The sequence below is a fragment of the Bufo gargarizans genome, chromosome 2 (assembly GCF_014858855.1).
Source record: "Bufo gargarizans isolate SCDJY-AF-19 chromosome 2, ASM1485885v1, whole genome shotgun sequence".
NCBI lineage: Eukaryota > Metazoa > Chordata > Amphibia > Anura > Bufonidae > Bufo > Bufo gargarizans.
In genome coordinates, this window is record NC_058081.1 from 144986869 (window position 1) to 145007163 (window position 20295).

Genomic DNA, 20295 nt, shown 5'->3' on the forward strand with positions numbered 1-20295 from the left:
TCAGTTCCTTAGGATCAAGGGGAGAGGTTTTGCCTTGTGTATTCTGATGAGGCAGATCTTCTCTGCATTGTTTAGACCTCTTTTCTATACTTCTAGATCACTGGAACTCCTATGAAGTTTGTGTCACAAGAACGAAAGGTACCCTTTGTGAATGGAGATGTGCAGTGCATGCATGGCCACCGCTCCATTCTGTTCAATTCTGTACCTGCCAGTCTCTTAATAGTGAATGGAGCAGTGTTTACGCATGTGCACCATTCATGCATTGGAGTCTGGGGCCCCAAGTGATTATACATTTATCATCTGTCCTGTGGATAGGTGATCAATGTTATTCATGGGCCAAGCCCTTTAAAGGAAGTCTGTTACACAACCATACCTTTCTTGTGAAAATCCTCTCCTCTAATCCTGAGAAATGCTTTTTTTGTATTTTTATGTAAAAAAAAATAATTCTGAGCACCATGGGCTGAGCCACTCCATTTGGTGCACTTGGCATCCCCTGTGCCATTGCTACCAGCTCTGAAATCTCAATGAGTCAAGCAAGAGAGTGAGAAGCTTGATGGTGTTGTTGGCAGAGTGATGGTGCACCAACAGTCCTGCCCATAGTGCACCGAATACCTTATTTACTTAAAAATAAAAAGAAGCACCTCTTAGGAGTAGATGGCCAAATTTTCAGTAGAATCATATGGTTATGTTTTGGGGCACGTAACCTACATGTGTTACTTTGTAACCAATTTTGGAGGTCACCGAATCGCTTTAATGAATAATAGGGAATGTTTAAAGGCTTCTCTGTTCTCATAATGCAATTTTTTATATGCCCACAATGCCCCAAACAATGCCCCGTATACCTGTTTTTCATGTCGGAACTTTCCGTCTCCTGTTCTCTGCATCGATGCATCCTGGCAGGATGTATACATGCAGAACTTACTGTTTCCATCAGCTTCCTGCTAGGTTTTCTAACCAAACCTAGCATGCTTTGGTCTTTAATGTTTTCTCCGGATGCCACACTGTTCCCTCTGCAGTAATCATGCCTCCTACACCGCCTCTCTCAATGCTGAGAAACATTATAGAGCAAAAAGCTGGTGACTACAGGAAGTTCTGCATGTTAACATCCTACCAGGATGCAGTGATGCTGAGGGTCGAAAGTGAATATGGACAAGAAATAGGAATATGGACAAAAATATAAGTTTGTCTTACTCCGGGCAGATTTTAAAAGTGTCATTATGATCATGGAGTACCCATTTAAGTAGTCATTTTAACCATGTAAGGTCAGAAGTAAAATGTGTCTCTCGTGCAGGCTTTGCTCATTATTAATATAGTTGCTGTTACTGAACATTTACTGAAATGTGTAATCTATGGCGCTCACAGAAAGGCATCAGAAACCTAGTAGCAGCAATTGAGCTATAGCCGTACAAGGAGGCCAGCCAGAAATAATAATAATTAAAAAGAAAAAAAAAAGCGCCTCATGGAAAGCTATGCCTTTTTCAATAGGGTCTTTGTGCCCAGCAGCCCACTCTCTTACTTCAATATGCAAGTGTTCAAGTTCCACCAAGTCGATAATACTGCCATTATATGCCGGTGAATAGGGACTTGTGTATGACCAAGTCAGATCTTTCTGAGTTCTGCTTACTTAGCAGATGTCTTTGGAACTTAAGACTTGTGTAAGAAACTGTCAAGAGATATTAGTTTGAAGCTAATAGCAGGTGCATAAAATAATAATAAAAAAACAATAGCTATATACTAGCTTATATATTCTAATTTTAAGAGCTATAGCAAAAAGTACATCAGACAACTTACCTTCTATGAGGGTGGATTCAGACATAAGTTTTTGTGGCAGTTTTTTTTAGCCAAAGCCAGAACGGGGTCCAGCAGATAGTAGAAGTCTTTCTTTTAAATGTCTCCTTCCCTTCCAATCCACAACTTAATTTGGCTAAAAAAAAAAAAACTGCTACAGAAACCTGTGTGTGAGCCCACCCTTGCTGTGCAACTATGATCACTGCTGTCCTTTCCCTCACAAACCTGGCATTGAGCCCACGACTTCCAGATGTTTACCTCTGCTGATGTATTTCCTCGATGGCAGCATAGAATTGTGCAAGGTTTGCAGCTTTTATGTTAGTTTTTATTTTATTTTATAATATTACATTTTTTATTTCACTACAGGTTTGCAGAACACTCGTAGCAATCCATCTATTCAGGCAACACTGAACAATAGCTCTATGGCTTCTCCTGTAAACAACCACGGACCTCCAGCTGGCCGCTCTAACCCATCTCTTCACCCCTCTCTTCGCCTGGCATCCCTCAGCAACCCTTCTCTCTCAACGGCTGCGCTTGGCAGTTCCCCAAGGCGGAGACACACTCCTGTTAGCCCACTGACCTTAACCCCAGGCAGTGAGTCAAATCGGAGCCTAAGTGGACAGTTTTCACCCACCAGCCCAATGAATATGCCAACTAATTCACAGGTAAAAGTCAGAGCTACCCATCTACTTCAGGGCATTCACTACAACTAATAATCAGAATATAACATTCCCTAAATCCTTTGTAAACAACTTTTCAGTTTTTTGCTTTCGTTTTTTCCTCCCCGTCTTCCAAGAGCCATAACTTTTGATACATTTCCATTCACATAGCTGTAGGAGTTTTTTTTTTTAGTTTTTTTTTTTGCAAGATAAGTGTAATGGAAAATAAGAACAAAAATGTACATGTGTACAACATGTATCGGAAAATAGGAATAAAGTTCTTTGTCTAATGCATTGAAAAAATTGATGGGTATTTTTGTTCTATGGGTTATTATGATTAAGGAGATACTAAATTTATATAGCTTTTTCTATTTTTTTACTACGTAAAAAGCTTTAAGGATCATTTTTGTACTTGCCATATTCTGACACCTATAACTTTAATATTACTTTATACAATGGATTTCTTCTTGGCCTTTCACTTTTTTCACATTTTATTAAGTTACTACCTTGTGCTAAAATAAAAACATTCAAGTTCCCCATCAATCTACACTTAATGCCCCATAATGACAAATTGAAAACAGAATGTTTGAAGCTTTGATAATTTATAGAAAAAAGAAAAACTAAAATCATTGACATAAGTATTCAGACCCTTTACTCAGTACTTAGTTGAAGCACCATTGACACAGACTACAGCCTCCAGTCTCCTTGTGTATGATGCCATTTTTATCTGAAGATCCTCTCAAGTTGTTATAGGTTGGATGGGGACAATGGGTAGACAGCCATTTTCAGGCCCCTCCAGAGATATTCGATTCAAGTGGCTGGGCCACTCAAGGCCATACAGTTGTCCTTAAGTCACTGCTGTGTTGTCTTGGCTGTGTGTTTGGGTCATTGTCTTGTTGGAAGGTCAAACTTCGGCCCAGTCTGAGGTTCACTGCAATCTATATTGGGTTTTCATTAGAGGTTTTCCGAGACTTTAATGCTGATGACCTATCCTCTGATCGTGGGGTCTGATCTGACACCTGGGACCTCCGCCAATCAGCTGTTTCTCAGCTTTTCCTAGGCCAGTGACGACACGTTCATCAGTCACATGTCCTAGGCGCAGCTCAGCCCCATAGAAGTGAATAGTGCTGAGCACAATACCAAGCACAATGTATGGTGCTGTGCTTGGTGAGCACGGAGAAGGCTACTGCACTCACAGGAGCTCCGGTGCCTTCTAAAACAGCTAGTTGTCAGGGATTGTGGGCCCCCACGGATTAGATACTGGATGACCAAGATTCTCTTGGTTTCATCTAACCAGAGAATCTTGTCTCTCACAGTATGAGAGTCCTATAGGTGCTTTTTTTGTTGTTGCAAACTTCTGATTGGCTTACAGAGAGGCTTCTTTCTGGCAACTCGGTCATAAAGCCCAGGTTGGTGGAGTGAATTGTTGACCTTCTGGAAGTTTCTCCCATCTGCACACAGGATCTTAGGAGCTCAGCCAGAGTGACCATTGGGTTCTTGGTCACTTCTTTTACCAAGGCTCTTCACCCCCAATTACTTAGTTTGGTGGAACGGACAGCTGTAGTAAGATTCCAGGTTGTTTCAAACTTTTTCCATTTAAGAATTATGGATGTCACTGTGTTAGGATATTTCAGCACAGCAGATATTTTTTGTACTCTTCTGCCTGCACACAATTCTGTCTCTGAGCTGTACAGGCAGTTCTTCTCTCTTCATGGCTTGTTTTTTTGCTTTAGTATGCATTGTTGGCTGTGAGAGCTTATATAGACAAGGGTGTGTATTTCCAAATCATGTCCAATCAACTGAATTTACCACAGGTGGACTCCAAGGTGTAGAAATATCTCAAAGACGATCAAGAGAAATTGGAGGCTCCCAGAGCTAAATGTCAAGTGTCATAGCAAAGGTCTAAATCAGGGCTGGCCAACCTGCGGCTCTCCTGCTGTTGTAAAACTACAATTCCCACCATGCCCTGCTGTAGGCTGATAGCTGTAGGCAGTCTTTGCATGCTGGGAGTTGTAGTTTTGCAACAGCTGGAGAGCCGCAGGTTGGCCATCCCTGGTCTAAATACTTATGCCCATGCAGAATTTTAGTTTTTCCCTTTTAAAAAAAAAGTGTAATACTTAATATTACTTTTATGTACTTCATACAGCAGTTCATGTAGCGGCATGGTTTCTGCCTCCCATTGTTTTTCTGTAGTTTGCGCAACAGGTGGGTTAAAGCATGTGCACGGAGTTCAGATGCCTCGGTGAATATCCACTCGCGATTTAGCTCCATTCATTGGAGCCAAGCCACAAGTGGGCCCGCAGCATCCAGACTGAACGACTGCAGTGGTCTCTGCCTATTACCCTATTTTTCCACCTACAGAGTATGAGGACCTTTTGTGGGAAAAGCTTTTTGCTAGTACCATTTTACATATGACTGTTTAATGACTTGTTATTGGTTTTTTTTTTGGGGGGGGGGGGGGGGGGGCCTAGGTGACTAAAATACATCAATTTGGGCATTTAAATTTTTTTTGTTACCCGTTACTACTTTCACCATGCCATATAAATACTTTTATCTTTTAATAGGTTGGAAATTTTAAGATTTTTGATATTTTTTTAATTTTTTATTTTATTATTTTATATGTAAAATAAGGAAAGGCAGGTGATTGGAATTTTTTATGTATTTTTTTTATATATTTCAAGAAAACAATTTTTGCTTTTATTTTTAGTCCTGTTAGGGGATTTGAACATGCAGTCTTTTGATACCACAGACTGCAATAATTTCATATTGCAGCGTTTTTAGCCTCAGGCTGCCCATGATAACTTGCTGCCAGGGATGATGGCGGGTCAGAGGGGGCCTCCTTCCTCTAACCGCTCAGGTACCAAGGCCCCTATTGACTGCAGCATCTAAGGGGTTAGGTCTCTACAATTGGAGTTATCTATGATCACAGACTCAGCACTGTATTTAAACTCTTGAAATCCACTGTGTATGTATGGCACGTCACTAAGGACTCATACACACGAACGTAAGGGTTCCTTACCTGTATTGCGGACCACAAATGGCGGGTCCGCAATATATGGGCACTTGCCATGTGTACTACGTGGTGCAAATGCAGACTCATTGACTTGAATGGGTCCACGATCCGCAAGGTACGGCCAAAGATAGGACATGTCACTACGAAGTGTTTCTGTGGGCTTTCGGGTCCCTGCCTCCGCACTGCAAAAGATAAGACGTGTCCTATTTTTTGCTGTATTTTGCAGATCGCTGACCCATTCAAGTCAATGGGTCTGCACCATGGACCGCTGTTTGCGGTCCACAGCATGGGCACGGAGCCCTTGTGTTCAGCTGCATGAGCCCTAAGGGGTTAAAGAGTAATTCTAGGCTAAATTTAAATCTACATTGTTGATGACATTTTATTTTATCCGAGGAAAAGTCCCATCCAAGCTATGAATGGAAGCTTTATTCAGCATATAACCCACCCTGTAACTACCTTTTAGGCTCCATTCACACATCCGCAATTCCATTCCGCATTTTGCGGAACAGGATTGCGGACCCATACATTTCTACATTACGTCGTGCGGCCCCAATCCGGAATTGCGGACCCGCACTTCCAGGTCTGCAATTCCGATCCTGAAAAAAATAGAACATGTCCCATTCTTGTCCGCAATAGCGAACAAGAATAGGCATATTCTTAGTGCCCGCAATGTGTGGTCCGCAAAATGCGGAACGCACATTGCAGCTGTCCGTGTTTTGTGGATCCGCAAAACACACATGGATGTGTGAATGGACCCTTATTGTAATGGAAACATATAGAGCTTCCAGTGACCCCGAGACTAAATTTGCCTTTCCTTGCCACTTATATAGGTTTGTGATATATCATTGTACATATACTGAATTATTCACTAAAGCCGTTTTTTTCTAGGGTATGTCTCTAGGGTATGACAGGAATCCACTCTCTCTTCCTCCATTAGAACCTCCTCCACCTTATCCTTTATACCAAGAGCAATCCCAACACCCACTTCAACACACAGCGCAACATATGCATGAATCTATGGAGTCTCCAAACTTTCAGCCTCCCTCACCTGTACCTTGTCCTCATTTGGACTTAAATTTGGCGAATGTGAGTACCATTTTTGGGTGGGGTGTGTGTGTGTGTGTATGTATGTATGTATGTATGTATATGTACATATATATATATATATATATATATATATATATGTATATGTATATGTTTTGTGTGTATTTATACATGTAGTTAGTCTTTACTTTCTAATTGATGTCTGCAGAATAATATATTATACTGAGCAGCCATTTTATTCCATCTTTTAGAGCACCCTAAGTGGTTTCTTTTCTGACCCCATCTTCGATCAGCAACAGTCCATGAGACAGGGGAAATGTCTGTGGCAACAGGTCAGTCTTACTGCTGATTATTCTTTCCATATACTTTCTGTGAGGTTATTTCCAGTGAGTGAGTATTTCCACCTCTACACTTGACCTAAGAGCTTGCATGGTTGAGATCTTTTCCTTTAAGGCAGGTGTCCCCAGACTTTTTCATGCAGGTCGTGTTGAGCCTTACTCAGTATTAAAAGGGAAAAAGCCTATTAAACCTACGAAGTAATCACCATACTGGTAACTGGCAGTAATAGACATTAGTGATGACCCTAGTACTTAGTTCTAGTAAAGCTATAAACTCTCTGCTAACAACTGGGTACCCTCATGTGGTCTACGCCGCAGTGACTCGTAAACCACTTACCTCACCGTACTACACAATTTCCATGAGCGTTTCTATAATGTGGGGCCACCGTATACGATGTATATTCTGATTTCATCCATGGCTGAGATGGGAATAAGCATGTAACTTACCATGGCCTCTCTTACAGTCTAGCTTGTATATTCTTTATATGATCAGACCCCACAGAAAATGTGTGAAACAAGACCATTGAGGCAGCTCCTCAGATATTCACTTGAATGGGAGCGGAGCTGCAGTAAACATGGCCGCTACACAGTCGATGGATCTTTCTGCTTCCAGCTCCGTCCACTTTGTGTTTGCTGGCGCCTGCCAAAAACAGCTGATCGGTTGGGGAGCTGGGTGCAAGGCCTCCCCCATCTGATATTGATCTGAGAAGAAGCCATCAATATCTAGGCACTTGAAAAGCCCTTTAATGTCCACAGGCATGTTAGTAAGACATTTTCGTATACACCTGCTCTAAAGGCCCATTTACACGTAGCAGTAGTCAGTACAATTTGTCTAAATGCACATAAAAAGTAATAGTTCTTGTTAGCGTTTCGGTAAGGCTCATTAGGTGGACTATTCCCCTGGAAAAATCTGTCTTGAACTCCTTGGTAGGCTTATCAGAGGATTTATTTGCAGTCGTGCACGCCTGGAATCCATATTCGGATTTAGCCCTATTAACCCTGGAATCCATAAGAAGAATGGACATGCCAATAGTAGGGCCATGGCATGGATTCCATTTGACAAATGGGGGATGAAGATTTTGAAATGAACATCCACCATTACAAAACATTTGCAGCTATAATGAAATCTGTATTCAAAATGGGTGTTCTATGTCAAATGATTGCTCGGTGATGTCGAGCGGCCCTGTCTCAGCAGGTGAGATGGATGAGCGTTTGCCTTTCATACCTTGCTGTTAGTTATGTTAAGAGAAGCAGACGCTGTGATGAGAACAGGGAGGTAACTAACGGCAAGGTATGAAATGTCAGATCTGTCAAATGGTAGTAAGCACAGCGAAGTAATTCAAGTGATATGACCATAGAACTAGCGACATCCGTCAGTGTCTCAATACCGGAGAAAACCGCTTCCATTTTGTCTCCATTCATTGTCAATGCTCTCAAATGCGTTCCGCTTGGTTGCGTTCCCATACTGGAGGGAAAACCGCAGCAAGCTGGGATGGGATGTGGAGCAAGATTGTGTCAGATTTAAACTGATCCGTCCCCATTGACTTGCGTTGTGGGTCATGACGGATCAGTTTAAATCTGACCCAATAGAAAACGGAGGCATGTTGGAATCTAACATGTCTGACCCTTTTTCTTTCTCCGATTTCTTGCAATGGGGATAGCTGGGTTACCCCAACAGTCCCAGTGGAACGTTAGTCTTTATGAAACTCCTTCCGGGCACATGGTTTTATTAGAGGGACCCTTTTCTTTTGCTTTCTTTGTGCCTGCTTTCCCTCTTGCATTATGCAGCTAGCCAATTTATTTTACTGGGTGCTGTGTAATGCACATGGGAACACATAAAAAATAACAAAGCATTTGTTGCTTCCGCCGATCCCCGGTTGCTGTTGTTCCAACGCTGCTCAAGTCGCCATATATATATATATATATATATATATATATTTTCATCAAGTGCCAAGACCTTCTCATAGCACATAATACTAACACCACCACTACCAAATGCCAGAATGCAGCATAAATTAGACCACTACAGCTACATTACAGTTCCCCCTATAATACACAAAGAACATACACAGCTCCTTCATTCACAGTATATACTGCATGAACAGCTCCCCCTCTCACAGTATATACTGCATGCACAGCTCCTCCACTCACAGTATATACTGCATGCACAGCTCCTCCGCTCACAGTATATACTGCATGCACAGCTGCTCCGCTCACAGTATATACTGCGTGAACAGCTCCTCCGCTCACAGTATATACTGCATGAACAGCTCCCCCTCTCACAGTATACACAGCTCCTCCGCTCACAGTATATACTGCATGCACAGCTGCTCCGCTCACAGTATATACTGCATGCACAGCTGCTCCGCTCACAGTATATACTGCATGCACAGCTGCTCCGCTCACAGTATATACTGCATGCACAGCTCCTCCGCTCACAGTATATACTGCATGCACAGCTGCTCCGCTCACAGTATATATTGCATGCACAGCTGCTCCGCTCACAGTATATACTGCATGCACAGCTGCTCCGCTCGCAGTATATACTGCATGCACAGCTCCCCCTCTCACAGTATACACAGCTCCTCCGCTCACAGTATATACTGCATGCACAGCTGCTCCGCTCACAGTATATACTGCATGCACAGCTGCTCCGCTCACAGTATATACTGCATGCACAGCTCCTCCGCTCACAGTATATACTGCATGCACAGCTGCTCCGCTCACAGTATATACTGCATGCACAGCTGCTCCGCTCACAGTATATACTGCATGCACAGCTGCTCCGCTCGCAGTATATACTGCATGCACAGCTCCCCCTCTCACAGTATCCACAGCTCCTCCGCTCACAGTATATACTGCATGCACAGCTGCTCCGCTCACAGTATATACTGCATGCACAGCTGCTCCGCTCACAGTATATACTGCATGCACAGCTGCTCCGCTCACAGTATATACTGCATGCACAGCTGCTCCGCTCACAGTATATACTGCATGCACAGCTGCTCCGCTCACAGTATATACTGCATGCACAGCTGCTCCGCTCACAGTATATACTGCATGCACAGCTGCTCCGCTCACAGTATATACTGCATGCACAGCTGCTCCGCTCACAGTATATACTGCATGCACAGCTGCTCCGCTTACAGTATATACTGCATGCACAGCTGCTCCGCTTACAGTATATACTGCATGCACAGCTGCTCTGATAACAGTATATACTGCATGCACAGCTGCTCTGATCACAGTATATACTGCATGCACAGCTGCTCTGCTCACAGTATATACTGCATGAACAGCTCCCCCTCTCACAGTATATACTGCATGAACAGCTCCCCCTCTCACAGTATATACTGCATGAACAGCTCCCCCTCTCACAGTATATACTGCATGCACAGCTGCTCCGCTCACAGTATATACTGCATGAACAGCTCCCCCTCTCACAGTATACACAGCTCCTCCGCTCACAGTATATACTGCATGCACAGCTGCTCCGCTCACAGTATATACTGCATGAACAGCTCCCCCTCTCACAGTATACACAGCTGCTCCGCTCACAGTATACACAGCTGCTCCGCTCACAGTATATACTGCATGCACAGCTGCTCCGCTCACAGTATATACTGCATGCACAGCTGCTCCGCTCACAGTATATACTGCATGCACAGCTGCTCCGCTCACAGTATATACTGCATGCACAGCTGCTCCGCTCGCAGTATATACACAGCAGCTCCTCTGCTCACAGTATATACTGCATGCACAGCTCCCCCTCTCACAGTATACACAGCTGCTCCGCTCACAGTATATACTGCATGCACAGCTGCTCCGCTCACAGTATATACTGCATGCACAGCTGCTCCGCTCACAGTATATACTGCATGCACAGCTGCTCTGCTCGCAGTATTTACTGCATGCAAAGCTGCTCCGCTCACAGTATATACTGCATGCACAGCTGCTCTGCTCACAGTATATACTGCATGCACAGCTGCTCGGCTCGCAGTATATACACAGCAGCTCCTCTGCTCACAGTATATACTGCATGCACAGCTGCTCCGCTCGCAGTATATACTGCATGCACAGCTGCTCCGCTCGCAGTATATACTGCATGCACAGCTGCTCGGCTCGCAGTATATACTGCATGCACAGCTGCTCGGCTCGCAGTATATACTGCATGCACAGCTGCTCGGCTCGCAGTATATACTGCATGCACAGCTGCTCGGCTCGCAGTATATACTGCATGCACAGCTGCTCGGCTCGCAGTATATACTGCATGCACAGCTGCTCGGCTCGCAGTATATACTGCATGCACAGCTGCTCGGCTCGCAGTATATACTGCATGCACAGCTGCTCGGCTCGCAGTATATACTGCATGCACAGCTGCTCGGCTCGCAGTATATACTGCATGCACAGCTGCTCGGCTCGCAGTATATACTGCATGCACAGCTGCTCGGCTCGCAGTATATACTGCATGCACAGCTGCTCGGCTCGCAGTATATACTGCATGCACAGCTGCTCGGCTCGCAGTATATACTGCATGCACAGCTGCTCGGCTCGCAGTATATACTGCATGCACAGCTGCTCGGCTCGCAGTATATACTGCATGCACAGCTGCTCGGCTCGCAGTATATACTGCATGCACAGCTGCCGGCTCGCAGTATATACTGCATGCACAGCTGCTCGGCTCGCAGTTTATACTGCATGCACAGCTGCTCGGCTCGCAGTATATACTGCATGCACAGCTGCTCGGCTCGCAGTATATACTGCATGCACAGCTGCTCGGCTCGCAGTATATACTGCATGCACAGCTGCTCGGCTCGCAGTATATACTGCATGCACAGCTGCTCGGCTCGCAGTATATACTGCATGCACAGCTGCTCGGCTCGCAGTATATACTGCATGCACAGCTGCTCGGCTCGCAGTATATACTGCATGCACAGCTGCTCCGCTCGCAGTATATACTGCATGCACAGCTGCTCCGCTCGCAGTATATACTGCATGCACAGCTGCTCCGCTCGCAGTATATACTGCATGCACAGCTGCTCCGCTCGCAGTATATACTGCATGTACAGCTGCTCCGCTCACAGTATATACACAGCTGCTCCGCTCACAGTATATACACAGCTCCTCCGCTCACAGTATATACACAGCTCCTCCGCTCACAGTATATACACAGCTCCTCCGCTCACAGTATATACACAGCTCCTCCGCTCACAGTATATACACAGCTCCTCTGCTCACAGTATATACACAGCTCCTCTGCTCACAGTATATACACAGCTCCTCTGCTCACAGTATATACACAGCTCCTCTGCTCACAGTATATACACAGCTCCTCTGCTCACAGTATATACACAGCTCCTCTGCTCACAGTATATACACAGCTCCTCTGCTCACAGTATATACACAGATCCTCTGCTCACAGTATATACACAGATCCTCTGCTCACAGTATATACACAGATCCTCTGCTCACAGTATATACACAGATCCTCTGCTCACAGTATATACACAGATCCTCTGCTCACAGTATATACACAGCCTCCCCTAGCAGTATATACAGTACAGACCAAAAGTTTGGACACCTTCTCATTCAAAGAGTTTTCTTTATTTTCAGGACTATGAAAATTGTAGATTCACACTGAAGGCATAAAAAATATGAATTAACACATGTGGAATTATATACACAACAAAAAAGTGTGAAACAACTGAAAATATGTCATATTCTAGGTTCTTCAAAGTAGCCACCTTTTGCTTTGATTACTGCTTTGCACACTCTTGGCATTCTCTTGATGAGCTTCAAGAGGTAGTGACCTGAAATGGTCTTCCAACAGTCTTGAAGGAGTTCCCAGAGATACTTAGCACTTGTTGGCCCTTTTGCCTTCACTCTGCAGTCCAGCTCACCCCAAACCATCTCGATTGAGTTCAGGTCCGGTGACTGTGGAGGCCAGGTCATCTGGCGCAGCACCCCATCACTCTCCTTCATGGTCAAATAGCCCTTACACAGCCTGGAGATGTGTTTGGGGTCATTGTCCTGTTGAAAAATAAATGATGGTCCAACTAAACGCAAACCGGATGGAATAGCATGCCGCTACAAAATGCTGTGGTAGCCATGCTGGTTCAGTATGCCTTCAATTTTTAATAAATCCCCAACAGTGTCACCAGCAAAGCACCCCCACACCATCACACCTCCTCCTCCATGCTTCACGGTGGGAACAAAGACATGGTGGTTGGAACCAAAGATCTCAAATTTGGACTCATCAGACCAAAGCACAGATTTCCACTGGTCTAATGTCCATTCCTTGTGTTCTTTAGCCCAAGCAAGTCTCTTCTGCTTGTTGCCTGTCCTTAGCAGTGGTTTCCTAGCAGATATTCTACCATGAAGGCCTGATTCACACAGTCTCCTCTTAACAGTTGTTCTAGAGATGTGTCTGCTGCTAGAACTCTGTGTGGCATTGACCTGGTCTCTAATCTGAGCTGCTGTTAACCTGCGATTTCTGAGGCTGGTGACTCGGATGAACTTATCCTCCGCAGCAGAGCCGACTCTTGGTCTTCCTTTCCTGGGGCGGTCCGCATGTGAGCCAGTTTCTTTGTAGTGCTTGATGGTTTTTGTGACTGCACTTGGGGACACTTTCAAAGTTTTCCCAATCTTTCGGACTGACTCACCTTCATTTCTTAAAGTAATGACGGCCACTCGTTTTTTCTTGCCATAATACAAATTCTAACAGTATTCAGTAGGACTATCGGCTGTGTATCCACCTGACCTCCACAACGCAACTGATGGTCCCAACCCCATTTATAAGGCAAGAAATCCACCTGACAGGGCACACCTGTGAAGTGAAAACCATTTCAGGTGACTACCTCTTGAAGCTCATCAAGAGAATGTCAAGAGTGTGCAAAGCAGTAATCAATGCAAAAGGTGGCTATTTTGAAGAACCTAGAATATTACATATTTTCAGTTATTTCACACTTTTTTGTTATGTATATAATTCCACATGTGTTAATTCATAGTTTTGATGCCTTCAGTGTGAATCTACAATTTTCATAAAATAAAGAAAACTCTTTGAATGAGAAGGTGTGTCCAAACTTTTGGTCTGTACTGTACATAGTTTATTTTATTTTTTAATACATACTATTTAACAAAGATACAGGTCCCATAAGCACACTGTCCTAATACATGGATGGTGGTTAACTTACTGTACATGTAGCTGTCCTGCAGTGGTAACACACCTCTTTTTTTTTTGTTCCATATTGTCAGGTTTGTAGTGGCTGCTGCTGGGCTGGCAGTGACCATTTTCATAATACCTTTCCAGCAGTGGTGACCTGGACAGCTGGAGCAGGACAGACAGAAGTAGCTCTGGAATCTGCTTGTCCTGTCTGAATTTCCTGCAGGGCTGGGTCTGGTCCTCCTCTGCCAGGCCTGAGTGAGGGGCGGGGCTAAACGCAAGCTCTGCTTCCTGTTCTAATACCGAGACACCAGTGCGGGGCTGCTGGCCGGTCTGGCTGATGTCATTTGGGGCCTCACTGCAGTCCTTGACTGCTGGCTCAATATAACCATAAAGAGAAGCTGCCAGTGCAGTGAAAAATGCAGCTATCAGTCAGAGAATCGGGGCAATGTGCTTGTAGTACAGGGCCCAAGCCCCGAATCTACATTCCTAGCGACGCCCCTGATTTATTACAATCTTAGACATTTGCAGTGAGTGGATTGGAATTTTTCTGTTTCTTTTCAGCAAGAACCATATGATATGTACGGGAGTCCCAGCAGTTCCCTTCCCAACAATAATTTCTTCGATCCAAACATGAACCTTCAGTATTCCCAGGCAGCCATGATGGGACTAGGAGGGAGTCATGGAAATCTTCAAGATCCTTTCCAGCTGAGGACAAGCTACTTGTATTCCAATTGCAGTGGGAGTGTTCCAAACATTATCCTTACAGGTCAGACTCACCATGTTGTATCCCTCTATTGTGTATATAGATGGCTAGATAGATTTGTATTGTGTATTCAGAAAGAAAGATGAATGAATTAAAGGCTTCAGTCTCCGAGAGTGTTTGCATCACAACTTTCCCATTTTAATCTAACGTTAATAGGATCTATCAAATACTAAATTATACAATAATTCCGGATTAATAGATTGTCAACAATGGTAAGCATTTCAAAGAAAAATGTGACACTACTATGAGGACCTCTCCTCCTCATCCCCCTGTCTCTAGTTTTGTGAGTTGTGAGCAGGTTTTTTAATTTCAGCCAATCTTTAATTTAGCTGACAACCTTTCCTCTCAACGTTAGAGAGAAAGATTCCACCACCAGGTACTTCAGACATTGATTCTCTCCTGAAGAACAAACAATCCTACGTGTTGGAATCCAACTGGTCTACATAATATGTACTTGTTTATCTGCAGCTTAAAGTTTGCCAGCTACATAAAATGTATTTGAACATGGTTCCCTTTGCAATACTTGAGAATGAAGTTGGGCAGTACTAAAGCTTCCTTAATACTTGGTGTTTTTTCTCTTTTAGATGACTCGAGCAACAGCTTATCGAAGGACATTGGCAATGCAGTTGCAGGAGTTTCCGAGCTGGGCTTTGATACAGATAATACATTTCAGTTGGATGATGATCTGAAACTTGGACCTTTGAGCTTGGATAATCTGAGTATGTTAAGTGACAATGAAATGGTCCTGCCTGACCCCACCATAGAGGACACCTTCCGTTCTGACAAGCTGTGATTCAGACTTCTTTTGGAACGTTGACTGCTGCAGTCGTTTCATAGAAGAACAGAGAAGAAAACCTGTTCTGGCGGCAACTGAGAACAAATGGCTTTGTTCCAGGCCTGTTCACTATTTTCTGGATACTAAGCAGTTGTAGTTACTTAAGGGTCTTTGACTTTTGAATGTCTGGTCAGGTAGAAATACTAAGATACTGCTTGAAACCAAGCCAGTAATTGACGTCTTGTAGATAAGCACACAAGATTCTCTGTGAAAATGTCCTTGTAGAAGAACTGCCTTCCTACATTTTTTATGGTGATGCACCATTGCCTTACATTTTTCTACCCTTTCACACTTGCAGCCGTTGTCAGAACTTATTTGAATCTGCTCAAATTACGAAGGATTAAGACTAAACAATACAAAGAAAAAAAACTTTCTGAATGGTTAAAACCCAGTGATAAAAAGGCAGACTTTGCTGGGGATTCCATATTGTACAGTCTGGAACCACTGACCTCAAGACTTGCTGATGGATATTTGTCAGGTTTAAAAGTCCATTCTGCTTTGAACTTTTGCCAAATTTAAGTAAGATCTGGTATAAAAGTATAACAAATCATTATATAATGTAGTGAGGTAATACTGCAATAGTGCCTTAGTCCTAGACACTTTCTCAGAATTTATGTATCCAATCGCTTTACACAAACGGTGAAACTTTGTTAGTTTTTCCACCGATCAACCGTTCGGAAGTACCAATTCAGAAAATGTGCTCCTAAACTGCATAGCTTTGTCTATTGTGTCGTGGACAGAGCTGGTAACTAGCGATGCTCCCATAGAAGTGAATACTGCAGTAATCTGCTCAATCCACTACTCAGTAGACGCAGATGTCTAATTACGATGCCTGATTTCTGTGCCGGAGCTACTGCCAAACAGCTGATCGACTGTCCTGGGTGTAAGACACCTGCCAATCTGATATTAATGACCTCTCCTGGGGATAGGTCATCAATTGTTAAAGCCTGGAGAACCCCTTTAAAAATGATATATACATTTATGTATATAAATTCATTGATTTTATACAATTTAACCGATTTAAAGGGGCTGTCTCACCAATGCAAGGGAAATGTAGTATTACATGGCAGGCTTGCAAATTTATGGGTGGTGTACATTGTCTTGAGCAAGAGATGCCCTTATGTAGCAGCTCTGTACTCTGGTGTTTAAATAGGTGCCCCATTCAAGTATCACAGCAGGTGCCTGTTGACTCCCCACTAAATGATGTTCATGTAGTTCATCTAACAGCTCTTTATTTAGGAATATCATCTTTTGTCCCACAGAGTCGTTTCCTCCTGATTGCTTGTTCCCTTTGCCACCATTTCTGTTTCTAACCCCTGTAGGACTACCATAAGACTATCCTGAGATGACTAAGGATCCTCCTCGTTCTGCTCCCTACTCAGGAACTTCAAACGCAAGTGGGATAGTGTAAAATCACTACCACTTCTTCATTATACCTCAAGCTCATGAATAACAACATGCAGTTCGTCATGTTCCAGCCAAACCCTGGATTTTGCCCTTACAGCTTCTTCTGGGGCATACTCTTTTAGAAGTGATTGTCCCATTGTGTTCCAGAGTGCTTTTATGAGAAGAATCCTTGATCTCGGGATCTTCTTCTGGTTGCCCTGCAGGGATGAGCAGCACTATTGGTAGGAGTTGGGCACAAGTAACTAGGAGGAACATACTCTGTGAAACAAAGATATATCTAAAGAAGGAGTTGTTTGATGAAATAATATGTGAACGTTGTTGAGCGGTGAGGTGACATGATATGGTTTATTTTAAATAGGGGGTACTGAGCATCCATAAGAAATGCATACACCCCGTGAGTCTAATAGATACTGAAAAATAATCCTAATAGAATTGGTACAGTGACATCAGGTTAAATGCCAAAGAATTGATTGGGGTCTGCCATGATTGTTCGCTTTAAACAAAATCATGTCAAAATGTGGAACAAATGCTAGTGTGAACACAGTCCACAGCCTACCGGTACTGAACTTCTTATTTTAGCATAAACTGTTAGATAATTATCAAGAACAGGAATAGTATAATTCTTTAGGGTTACTCTTATAGTAGATTCTGTATTTCTTTGGGATGCCTTTACGTGCCGTAAAGATTTTGGTGCAAAAATTTCTGCAACTGAGTGAATCTGTTCCATTCATCTGAATGGGGGATTCAGAAATCCATATGCTTGCTGCCAAACAACTCCATCTAAATGTCTGGAACTCATTTTTGTCACAGAAACTTCTGAAACAAAATCTGTTATGTATTTAGGCACTCTTGGTATCAAAACATTTTCGTTTGGGTTCGGCCTATTTCACACGAGCCATCTTTCCATCGGAATGTGGTCCGTTTTTATAACAGACAGCATCCGGACTGAACCCTGACCCAGGGTATGTGCACATGAGCATTGTTTTTCACTAACCATCTGTCCGTTCAGGAAAAATCGCAGCGTGTTTCATCTTCATCAGTTTTTTTACGCAAGCCTGGTCCATTAAAGTCCAGTGGATCGGTGAACAAAAAAACGGAAGCACACTGAAGGACTTTCCGTTTTTCGCTGATCATTGCTGGAGATGCTGAGTGATATTCTTCAGTTTTTCTTCAAGTACATGAAAACCGCATCAAAAATTTATTGCATCCACGTGTAAAAAAACACATGAACTTAACAGAGTTGCAGAAAACGCGGAAGCAAACTGAGCGGAAAACGTCAGTTTTTCACTGGCATAACTTGGACGAGTTCCCTATATCTTGTGTGAAAAAAGCCTGAAGTTGATTACAGTTGATGGTGCATTCAATAGAAAATTTTGATGTTTTCTTACAGCCATAATCCGAATTGGATCCATAAATGTGGATAAGTATGAACTGGTTTCTAGATATTGATGAGCTATCCTTTGTTTTCAGCAGCCACCAGCGCCAAAAACAACACTGTAAATGAAGCCAGAGGCAGAAGGCTCCGATCTTCAGTAAGCCCTCTGCTCCTGGCTCTGTCCATGGTTTTGTTTCAAACACCAGCGGCTGCCAAAAAGAGCTTTTCAGTGGGCAATTCCACTGATCTGATATTGATGACCTATCCTGAAGATAGGTCATCAATATCTTGAAACCAGAAAACCCCTTTAACTCTACAAGAAAAAAAGAAAAAAAAAACACTTTAGGGTCCATTCACATGTCTGCAAGTGTTTTGAAGTCCTCAAATTATGGACCGCACATGACCAACACTATGATAGAAATGCCTATCCTTGTCCGAGGCTGCGGACAAGAATAGGACATGCTCTATCTTTTTTGCGGGCCACGGAACGAAACTACAGATGCGGGGACAGTACATGGTGTGCTGTCCACATCTTTTGCAACCCTATTGAAATGAATGGGTCTGCACCCATTCAGCAAAATTGCGGAACGAATGTGGACCCATTTATGCGGACGTGTGAATGGACCCTTATATGAACAAGGCTTAAAGGGGTTCTTCACTTTGTTTTAACTGATCTATCCTCTGGATAGATCATCAGCTTCTGATCGGCGGGGGTCCGACACCCGGGACCCCCGCAGATCAGCTGTTTGAGAAGGCAGCGGCGCTCTAGCAGCACCGCGGCCTTCTCACCGTTTTCCGCCGGCTCACTGACGTCACGACTAGTATCAACTAGCGTGGGTGGGGCTAAGCTCTGTTCACTTGAATGGAGCTTAGCCCCGCCCACGCTAGTTGATACTAGTTGTGACGTCAGTGGGCCGACGGTAAACGGTGAGAAGGCCGCAGCGCTACTGGAGCGCCGCTGCCTTCTCAAACAGCTGATCTGCGGGGGTCCCGGGTGTCAGCCCCCCTCTGATCCGATAGATCATCAGTTAAAACAAAGTGCAGAGAACCCCTTTAAAGGTTACTGTACTTTTTATTGCACCATCAGTTATAATCGAGCTGATCATAGTATTCAGTTATGGCACCTACCAAAAAATCTGTTATCACAGTGTAATTCGTATTAAAACCGCTCTCATGAGTGCCTGCATCTTACTGAAAAGGACATGAAGGCGTAGCATCTTGAGCACATTTGGCAGGCAGCTGTTTTCATTCAGCATTACTGACTGGTTTGACAAATGCAGACTGACAATCCGCTTCTCACTAGGCCCGCCGTCCTGTCCGTTTTAGTGGGATGCAGGCCCTCATGACAGTAGTGTTTTAAGGGTACGTTTAAACTGCCAAAACTCCAGCCAGTCTTCTCTCTGCACCCTCAGCAAAGGGAAGTAGCAAAACCTTTGCCTACCTTTTTCTGAGTTCTTGGTGAAAGGTAAATTGGGCGAACATCTCCATGTTAATGCACCCTGAATGGTTCTGAAATCTTCATAGTCTTAACAGGGGCTTTTCTGTTATGGTTTATTGGCTGCATTATTGTATATAAAATGTATTAAGTACTAAGACATGAGCAGAAGTAAATTTTCATTTATACAGAAATATGAGAGTATATCCTAGTAAGATTAAGACAATCGTGATACAAGGCTACCTGCCATGTTGGTGAACCCAGCGAAGCTGTAGGGCGTGACCAACCACCACCGGTAGGTCATTGCTGTGACCAAGGAGTCCACTTTCAATAGACTGAAGCTGCCTTTGGCTTAAGTGCTGTGGCTTTTTCATCTTCAGATACCTAATCAATACAGCAAACAAAAACACATCTTACTAACCAGTAACAAAGCCAAGTAGAATTTTTATTTAAAATAAATAATTATAACTTAA

General features: G+C 43.6%; 1 protein-coding gene across 4 annotated transcripts in view; it reads left to right on the top strand.

The window, feature by feature from the left end:
- Window positions 1-19023, top strand: part of CRTC3 (CREB regulated transcription coactivator 3) — a 127361-nt gene extending 108338 nt beyond the window's left edge. For 2 of the 4 annotated variants that reach the window (XM_044279562.1, XM_044279564.1), the window contains 6 exons: window positions 97-138; window positions 2155-2453; window positions 6349-6546; window positions 6756-6836; window positions 14569-14773; window positions 15355-19023. In XM_044279562.1, coding sequence (XP_044135497.1) covers window positions 97-138; window positions 2155-2453; window positions 6349-6546; window positions 6756-6836; window positions 14569-14773; window positions 15355-15563 — 1034 coding nt within the window. In that variant the 3' untranslated portion in view covers window positions 15564-19023. The remainder of the gene's footprint in view (window positions 1-96; window positions 139-2154; window positions 2454-6348; window positions 6547-6755; window positions 6837-14568; window positions 14774-15354) is intronic. The other 2 variants (XM_044279563.1, XM_044279565.1) reach the window with 1 other exon arrangement.
- The last annotated feature ends 1272 nt before the right edge of the window (window positions 19024-20295 follow it).